Source organism: Diachasma alloeum, unplaced genomic scaffold (genome assembly GCF_001412515.2).
Source record: "Diachasma alloeum isolate Michigan unplaced genomic scaffold, Dall2.0 Dall_scaffold_00441, whole genome shotgun sequence".
Taxonomy (NCBI): Eukaryota; Metazoa; Arthropoda; class Insecta; order Hymenoptera; family Braconidae; genus Diachasma; species Diachasma alloeum.
Genome location: NW_021680580.1, coordinates 328,779 through 338,524, shown reverse-complemented (window position 1 = coordinate 338,524; position 9,746 = coordinate 328,779). Strand labels below are relative to the sequence as shown.

Sequence of the window (9,746 nt, the reverse complement as noted above, 5' to 3'; positions counted from 1 at the left end):
AAGTGAATGTATAACAATAGACTTCCCTTAGCTCTCCAATCAAAATTCCTAACATAACAAATGACTCGAAAATCTCGGACAGCTAAATTTTTTATGATATTTCAAGAGTTCTATCCAGATATGAAAATCGAGTCGCTAAGAATCTGACGATAACTAACTCTTAATCCAATACATGTCAAAGGTTCTCTTCTCAAGTTTTCAAAATCTTTGGGAATCTTTTCAGGTCGAGGAATTCTGTATTCATACCAGGCGTTGGTATCAAAATTTCTTGAAATATATGGCTCTGGAGTTGGATGGCATTGACGGGTTATTGCAAAAGTGGACGGAAAATTAAAGAAGCATCGTTAATGAGTGTGGACATGTCATTCTGAGGGAGCAACTCTTGAAATTCGAGAACGAGTGACGTCGTAGAATCGCATATGCAAATCAGATGGAAAACGCTAGACATGCTCAATATGTTGGAAGACGTAAAGGTCGAATGGCTGCATTAGCAGAATGAACGGATGGGCATATCGAAGGAAGTGACGTCATGTGTTCAATTTCTAATAATATTACAATGAGAACCTTAATTCCGCAATTAGGATATTCTTGTCACTCTTCCTTTGCAATCCTATTTCCTTTCTTCCTTCTCAAAGTGAATTGTCTTCCATCAACAGTTGTATGTATTGAATATTTCATATTACTGTTCAAGCATAAAGGATAAAAATGTATACAAAAACCGTAAGATTTGTCATAATAACAAACTTTTACGTTTGAATTTGAGTTGAATTTGGGAAAACTACAGAAGAAGGCCTCATAATCACAAGCAGATGAGAATATGAAACGACTGATCGAATCGGCATGGCTGACGAGGGCCATGAGTGGAATCTTATATGAGGACAGGAGTCTACGTATGGACAAGTCCTATATGAGGAAAGGTCCCACATAAGGGGATCTCATACGAGAGGGAACTCTATATGATCCCATGTAAAAGAAAGATTATATATGATAGGGGGATAGTCCAATATGATACTCCCATATAGGGGGTTTCTATGTAAGGCGAATTTATATGGGAGCGGTCCTTATTTGGCAGGCGGTTCGTATAAGATAAACATTCATGTTGGGTTCAACTTACCAATTTCTCAGCACTCATGTGGTCATACCGATTCTGGTCAAAAGAGAGAGAGGGGGGGAGCGAGCGAAGCGACCGGGGGGGCGAAGCCCCCCAGGGTTGGCGAGCGGACCGAGCAGGGGGCGTAGCCCCCTAGTAGACAATATAACACAACCGACTCTTGACTCAGGGAGGTGTTTTGGAGGACCCAAGGATGGGAGAAAATAAATTTCCAAGAGAGAGAGAAATTGGACAGAATATACAAGGTTATTTTACTTACGAATTTTAGTCAGAAACCGACTCTCTTCGGCACAATTAGTTGACAACAGAATTTATGAATTGTTCTTTGATCAATTGACCAATTGTGTGATTCACGTCACGATAATAATTGACTAACAACAATTAAAGGTTAAGACCACAAAATAATTGCCGCGTGAGGTACAAGAACCAACACGAGAGTGAAGCGCCGATGTGTGTGCCCGACACTTGTTGAGTCACACACAATCAATACTCTAGCGCTTGCGCAGTTGACCAGGATTGAGGGCCAGTCGAATTTATATTTTAGGCAATGTGAAGTATTTAACGGTGGAGACAATTATTAGAGACTATCTCTCTATATAATAAAAAAATAAGCCCAAAAATTCAGGCGACGCTTGATTCGGCCCTGTGCCGACAGATGCGACACTGATGTGGCCCTGGGGCGACACAGACGTGGTCCTGGGGCCGACCTGACGTGAACCGAGTCCACCCGACGCGACCCGAGCCGACGTGACCCCAACCGACCTGACGTGATCTGATGTGACTCAAGCCAACCCAATCCTGACAGGTCATACGGTGATTTTATATATATTTATCTATATAATAAAAGAATAAAGGCAAAATTTAAGACAATTCAGGCGACGCAAAAATTCAGGTGACGCTGTTACGGACAACCGGGTTTAGATTGGAGTGAGAGGGAGAGAAAATCTACCTGTCAGCTCTTACCTGACCGTCACTGGTCACGAACTGGTCGTCTCGATGATGATGAGGTTAACGATGTTATAATTACCTTCTTTTGTGAAATCTAGGGTGGGACCGTGATGTTCGGGATTAAGTATTAAAATACAACAACGATATTCCGCGTAAAGGAAAACACTGACCAAATTATACCGATTGCACTATTTATTTCGTAATTGGAGTAATTTCACGAAAACCCAGGGTAAAAACCGTCGGAGGGAAAACAGGAAAAGAGAGATATAAATGAGTTGGATAATTGTGGACATAGACACTTACAGTTGGTGGAAGAGTTGGACAGGGATTGCTCAGTTAACGCTCAGCGGGGGTTCAGTTGAATCGGGTGACTCAGTTCGGCTCTGCGTGATGATCTTCGGTGGGTGGCGAGTGGGCGGTCGATAATCGAGTCACTCAACAGGGCCGGAGAGGGCCTAGGAGTTGGTCGTCCTCGCTGAATTGGTGGTGGGATAGCGGATGCTATCGACTCTGGCCTCAGAGATTCTTGTAGTTGACTCGTTCAGTTGAAGTTAATTGGGGAGCACTACTTTGTACTGGGTGGTTTTAAGACACTGATGATAATTAGGACCTCCTGGTTCTGAGTTCTCGGCTTCGAACTAACTCTCCCTGGCTCCTGCAGCCATTTTTATAGTAAAAACCTGAGGTTTTGGGCTGTCTTATGAGTCCTGCCTCCTGTCTTAATTAGGCCTGCACATCCAACCAAAAGCTTCTTAATTGTCCGATTTGACTAGACAATTCGATGATTGGTCACAACTCCGCCCCAATTTCCACTTCTATGTCACCGCTAGCCCTTTTGGGTGGGTTTTCGGCTTTTCCACGTTTCCATGGGAATAATTACCACAACACTAGCCTGGCTATTAATTTAAGTGCAAAAGCCCATTATGGTCAAATTTCTGTTGATGGTTATCTCATGTTTATGGCCTAGCCGCAAGTTATCCACAGGATCAGATGTCAGGTTTTTCCAAGCAGTTGGAATAGGCGCGTGACACCTTGGCTGTTCCTTCTGTTTTTTTTTACCTGGCGATAGTTGTCCATAGTCTTCGTATCAATCCTAAAGTGCTCCAACTGATTAGTATGAATCACCCTTTTAACTCTCTATTAGGCCACTTATTGTGATGCTCTTGATAACCGGAGTTTAATTAACTCTTCACATTTGTCATATCACATTGTGACATTAACGATACTGTAGCGATAAATAATTCGAGGTAACATATGGGAATATTCTTCGGTTGAAAGAATATAAAGAAAAACAAAATTGAAACAGCTGCGTACGTCGTATGACCCACGTACAGGGTACGTAACAACGCAAAAATTCAGGCGACGCAAAAATTCAGGCGACGCCTAATGGTGAGGGGGGTAGTCAGGGGGTGGTCAGGGGGTGCCCAAGGTCGGGGGGGTTAGAAGGGAGGAGGGTGTCCCAGGGTCAAAGGCGGTGGGGGGGCTGACAGTTGGATTGGGGAGGGAGCGAGCGAAACGAGCGGGGGGGCGAAGCCCCCCGGGGTTGGCGAGCGAAGCGAGCAGGGGGCGAAGCCCAAGGTCGGGGGGTTAGAAGGGAGGAGGGTGTCCCAGGGTCAAACGCGGTGGNGAGCGAAGCGAGCAGGGGGCGAAGCCCAAGGTCGGGGGGTTAGAAGGGAGGAGGGTGTCCGAGGGTCAATCGCGGTGGGGGAGCTGACAGTTGGATTGGGGGGTGCGAGCGAAGCGAGCAGGGGGCGAAGCCCCCTAGTAAAATTAAATAATTATAAACTAAGGTTTCTGACGTTGACGTCAAATAAAGCCTCCTGTAATACAACATTTTTCAAGCCATTATTTAATTAATTGCGAACATTAATTTTTCGTTATCGTGGAATAACCAATTTTCGAAAACATTCGACATTTAAAAAAACAAATCGATAAATTTGATTTCAATTAATAGCGATTGATAGGGCCCAACAATACCTACACTTGAAAAAAATAATATTCAATTTCATCGATACATTTCCGAACAATTGAAGAAATACTTTGTTACATACGTACACACATACACACCCACCTACAGACGAGGTCTAAGAATTGCAATGTCGTAATTTTCTATCATACACAGTAGATATAACACAAAAGACCACAACATAAATTTGAACGGTTACGAAGCTTTCATTCGGAAGTAAAGATGGGAACAATCTGCAATAACTTGATGAAAATTGGATTAAATCAGAATTATCATGTGCCATTTAGGAGAACACTAAAGGCTCTCCAAAATTATGCATAAATATTCATGTCTAGTTCACTTAGGACTATCAAAAAATCAATCCAAAGTTAATTGTTGAAAAGAAAGATAAAAATTTAATTTTCGCCCAAAACTGTCATAAATGAATGCCAAAGAGTCAGAATTCAACAAATCAGGTGTCCTATTGAAACTTATGTATTAAGCTTTTAAATGAGATATATATATATATATAGTTCATAGAAAAAGAAGGACTTGAGCATTAGAAACCAAAGGAAATATCTTGGTTATTGACACGAAATGAGGATCAAAAAAGGATTCACTGTTTATTTTGCAAATATCCTTGCAACTAATAGGTTTAACAAAAAACATCAAATGACCTGTTTCCCAGAAAATTCCTAGATTTAAAAGAATGGGCTTTTGACATATTCTCTCGAAATCACAGGTTTTTTAAATAAACTGACAATTAACCAAAATATTCCCGGTGAATTATCACGATTTATTCGGAGACTTGTTAATTAATTAAAAGACTTAAATATAAATATAAAGACAATTATAGACTCATTTATTGTTCCAACAATGAAGAAAAATTTCGTGAGATTGGGAATAATTTTTCAACAACAATAATTTATCACTCCAGAGGTGCATTTTATAACAAATATTGCAAATGCACTGGTAGAACAATAACATTGAAGAGAACATAACCTAGCCATAAGAAATGCCATTACTTACCGAATGAGAAGTTCTAGAAGGGATGTTTTTTAATAATAGATACTATTAGCCACTATTGTTATTAATCACTATGATTTATTCACATGAAAATATTTTTTTTGCACAAAAACACCGAAATATTTCGAGTGCAGGAGGTTCTGTTGCACGGCAAATAGTTCCCGGCGTAGAACCAGCGAAATCGGGGTGCGGCGGTTGGACAGAAAAATCTGCGCGTCCGTCGGCGAAGTGGAGGGAGGCCATCGGCAAAAACCCGATGTTCCTTCTTTCCTGGCGAGAACTATATCCTTTGGAGATTGGCTCGCCCCGGGGTTGAGCAGTTGAAGGCTGGGGCACGAATGAGGGTCTACCGGCCGCCTCTGATATAGGGACGTGGAAATTTCTCTCAACTCAAAGTAAGTTGCCCTTTATTATGAAATTCTCGTCACTTCCTCTTTTTGTTACGAAGTGGACCGGTTCGATCATTTTGGCTATCTCTGTCTTCTAGGAGAGGACAAGAGACGATCGAGGTCCACTGGCTGAGAGGTGCGGTAAATTATGGCTAACTTCCTGAGTTGATATTTCCTCCCGGCACGATGCCCCTTCTTCTTCATGGGTCCAGTCGTGGGTATTTAGGAAAGGATTCCTCGAGAGTGGGCAACCATATCTGCTCGGTTCTCGAGGGTGTTAGGAATGAAATAGAAATTGGGCGATCGTATCCGCTCTATTCCTTTAAGGTTTTCAGAGAGATGGGCAATCGTATCTGCTGAATCTCAGGAAAATTTAGAGAGGTAAATTAGAAGTGGTTTATTTGGAGTTTAGGTTTCGACTAAACTAATTTTACAAAGTGGTGCTGTCTTATATACTACTTTTTGTTTCCGCCATTTCAGGTCAGCAGAATTCTTCGTCCGGTGCAAGAGCGCAAATTCAGCAGTTTTGAGACTGCTGGGTTGGAGTGGAATTTTTCATCCGGTGGAAGAATTCCGCATCGTAATTTTTCGGTCTTTTTTATTTAGATTAATTATATTTTATTGCAAATTTTATTATGTTTGGTTAATAAGGTTCTATTTCATTTCCAGAAGTTCTGTTATTGTGAATTATTGAGGTTCACGTTTTGATTATGTTATTTTGTGAAGAATAATTAATTTGGGTACATTTCTTGGTTTGATATAAAGTCCTTATTTACTAATTTTCGCTTTCTGCGAGTTTCAGATGTTGCTGCCGAGATGGGAGGATGTAACAATGCCATGATGGACGGCCTCAGAGCCTGATGATCGCCGAACATACGACCCAATTATGCACCGGAGCAGTTCACACGACTCCGGTGAGCATCGCTGACAACTCGGAGACTCTCCTCCCAGGATCCTTACCACTCAACGTGGAGACACCTCCCCCAACCCCAATCACAGATCCCCATGCTCAGGAGAACAATCCCATTTTCCCTGAGAGACAACCTTTTTCCCCATCCGATACCCCGACCCCTGATTCCGCACCTCCAGTAACCCCAAACCCTACGGTTCCCAATGCCTCATCTGGGGACACGGTCGAGGAGAAGTCCCCACCAGACGTCCTCGAGTTTCACGCCTCGGAGGACGACGCCATGGAAGAGCTACTGCCCCCACGAGGACCCGGATTCTTTGAATCCTCTTATCGGACTAAACAACCTCCAGTCCGTAACCTGCCCTTCGAGGAGCCCATGAGCACTGGAGTGCCGCCCATTGTCCAGGACGTTAAGCCCCGACCCTGCACAGCCTCGAAGAAACCCACTAGGTAACATAAATATCACCTACGAGGGCACGGTTGGTCTGAATGCTCCAACATGCTCACCCACCTATTCTACACTTCCTGTGGTGCGTGGGGAGTGGATAAATTTGGGCGTCTCCGGAAAGACCAGCGCCACGAGGAGGCGAGGTGTCGACTGACCCGACTAGGGGTGAAACCAGCCGAGATCCCTCGCAACACCAACTCCAGCGTCCAGCGAGCTCCCATTCAGACCATTACTACCTCCCCTACTCCGTGCGGTGCGTCAACACCCACGGTGACGACACCGTACACGAGGACCACCACCAGCGCCCCTATGGCGGGACACCTTCCCCTTCTACGGTCACGTGGACTGACAACCCCACCGATCCAGTCCCCAGTTACTCCAACTGAGGCCCCTTATGAGACACGGGGAGCCACACGCAAAGCGAGTGGCCCAACCCCAGCATGGAAAATCCCGAAGAAATTCTCGGGAGACCTACCCAGCACCACCATCGGGACCAAGGTCGACTGGCCATCCCTCACCAATGCTCCGATTTCGGAGAGAGAAGACCCCACCTCCAATCCTGTAATCCCATCCACTTCAACCATCCCTAACCCCACACCTCCTAAAGACCCCCTGACTAACCTCAAGACCGACGAAACTCTGCTTCAGATAGCCATGAGGGACCCTGAGGGGTTAGTGAACTTCCTCAAGGCTAACTCCCAGCCGAAGCCTGGTCAGTAATGGCCTACGAGTCGTGCTCATCGGACGATGAGAATATCGTTGATGGACGAATTCCATACTTATCCGGAGGATGAGAGAATTATCTAGGGATAAACTGTCAACTCAGGAGCAAGGTTCAATTATCGCCAGAGAGAACAACAATCGCAGAGGGGGAGAGGGTATCCGGTGAATTTATCCCGGGATAATTCATCCTACAAACTCATCCCATGACATTTCATCCCAATACAATTTCATCCCAGAACAAATTCATACCAAAACAAATTCATCCCAAGATAACATACAACTTAGAATGTGAAATATTTGGATTCATCGGATTAGTGATTCATCGGATTACCAGGGTATTGAACTTCGGCCGGGGTATAGAAATTTCGTCGTTAGTGGTATTGGAATTAGTCACGCGTAGAGCGCCGGCTAGTTAACATGTTCTACTGTTCGCTGATAATTGTGATTGTCTTTGTTCTGGATAAAACCCACTATGCCTTTGGAATTTGTTTTAAGTCAACGCGGAGCAAAAATGCTCGTCGACGGGGGAAATTTATTGGTTAAGCATCGTAGTGATGATAATGATGTTGCATGGCGATGCAGACATTTCCAAAATGGTTGTAAAGCTCGAGCGCTTACGACACCTGAGCTATGCAGCGGTAAGTGTTGCTGATGTTTTTTATTTTGTTGAGTGTTAGTCAGTGCTGAGTGTAAATGCTATTGTATTTTTCAGGAAAATTTTTGAAAAGGACGGGAATTCATTATCATGCGTCTAATATTGGTGAAGTTAATGCTAAGAAAGTGATGGAAGAAGGGAAGAGAATGATGAAGACTGATTCGGGGCCAGTATCTAATGTTGTTACACACGTTGTTGGGAAAGGTGACAATGCAACTACCGCACGGCTTCCTGCTGTGGATAATATGAAACGCACATTCCGTCGTTATCGTGCTCAACATAATTCTCTTCCAGCTGATCCCAAATCCGCTAATGAGCTGACTATCCCTGAGGAGTTCAGGCACACATTGAAAGGTGACCCATTTTTGTTTTGGGATTCTCGGGACGATGGACAATCAACACGGACTTTGGTGTTTACAACCAGTGAAAATCTCGAGATCATGGCATCGTGTAAAATGTGGTTTGCTGATGGAACATTTGATTGTGTGCCACATGTATTTCAACAGCTGTATACTATTCATGGTGTTCGGGATGACATACAACCAGTTCCTCTCGTGTTTATTTTGAGTACAAGTAAAAGTAAGAAAGTTTATAAGGATGTGTTGATGAGATTGAAAAGATGTGAGCCTCGTTTGAACCCGAAAAAAGTCATGTGTGATTTTGAATTGGCATTTCACCAGGAAGTAGTGGACGTATTCCCTGAGACAATCGTCAAGGATTGTTTTTTTCATTTCGCCCAAAGTGTGTGGTCACACATTCAGGGGACTGGGTTGCAAGAGCAGTACATGGGGATGCGATGTTTGCATTAAATTTGCGTACTCTGATTGGCTTGGCATTTATTCCAGGTGAGGACCTGTCTGCCGCTTACGATGCTTTGATGGAATCGAAGTTTTATGTGAATAATAAAGAATTATTGAATCCACTTTTGGATTATTATGAGAAGACTTGGCTTGGAGAGGTTAATCGTCGGGGTGTTCGTCGTCCACCCAGGTTTGATCCGTCATTATGGAATCACTATGATTCCGTTAAGAATCATGAGCCTCGTATGAATAACACATGTGAAGGGTGGCACAGTGGGTTCGAGTTTCGGTCACAAGCTAGTCATCTTTCTATTTAGAAAATAATTAATGTATTGAAGTCTGAACAAGGCGCTACTGAATTAAAAATTCATCAACAGGAGGCTGGACGTGAAGGACCGAAGAAAAGAAGAAAAAATGTGGACTATGAAGCACGTTTGGAACGAGTTGTGGATAGATATGATGCTGGACGGGTTGTGAAATATTCGGAGAATGTGGCTCAAAATGTTGACTTTTAATTTGACCTTTGTTATGATTATAATGGATGGTAGTTATAATGAATAATTTCTTTCCAGTGGGTTATTTGAAATGTTTCGTATAAACCGTTAATTAATTTCGTCAATGACATGGTATGGTATTGTGACGCATTCAACGTGGGCTATTATTGTCGCGTATTTGACGAATATTTGTTGTGATGGATGAAGACTTATTCAATGGTGTCTCTTGGAATGTTTATCGTAGATCCGTTGATCGGTGGTGTAAAGGAGATTGTGTAGAAATGGTGATATATTTAA

At 43.2% G+C, this 9,746-nt stretch overlaps 1 protein-coding gene across 1 annotated transcript; it reads left to right on the top strand.

The window, feature by feature from the left end:
- The first annotated feature begins 8,011 nt into the window (after nt 1-8,011).
- LOC107042309 lies at nt 8,012-9,470 on the top strand. Its single transcript, XM_015263309.1, has 4 exons — nt 8,012-8,138; nt 8,213-8,953; nt 9,001-9,198; nt 9,304-9,470. Exons 1-4 carry the CDS (start codon nt 8,012-8,014, stop codon nt 9,468-9,470), a joined length of 1,233 nt encoding a protein of 410 aa, XP_015118795.1.
- Nucleotides 9,471-9,746: the final 276 nt, after the last annotated feature.

What these genes read in the sequence shown, in the direction of transcription:
- LOC107042309 (XM_015263309.1), top strand. Translation starts at nt 8,012, where the DNA reads ATGCTCGTCGACGGGGGAAATTTATTGGTTAAGCATCGTAGTGATGAT. An exon ending in GCAGTACATGGGGATGCGAT is followed by an intron (nt 8,954 to 9,000) that starts GTTTGCATTAAA and finishes CATTTATTCCAG; the next exon opens with GTGAGGACCTGTCTGCCGCT. An exon ending in CGTTAAGAATCATGAGCCTC is followed by an intron (nt 9,199 to 9,303) that starts GTATGAATAACA and finishes AGTCTGAACAAG; the next exon opens with GCGCTACTGAATTAAAAATT.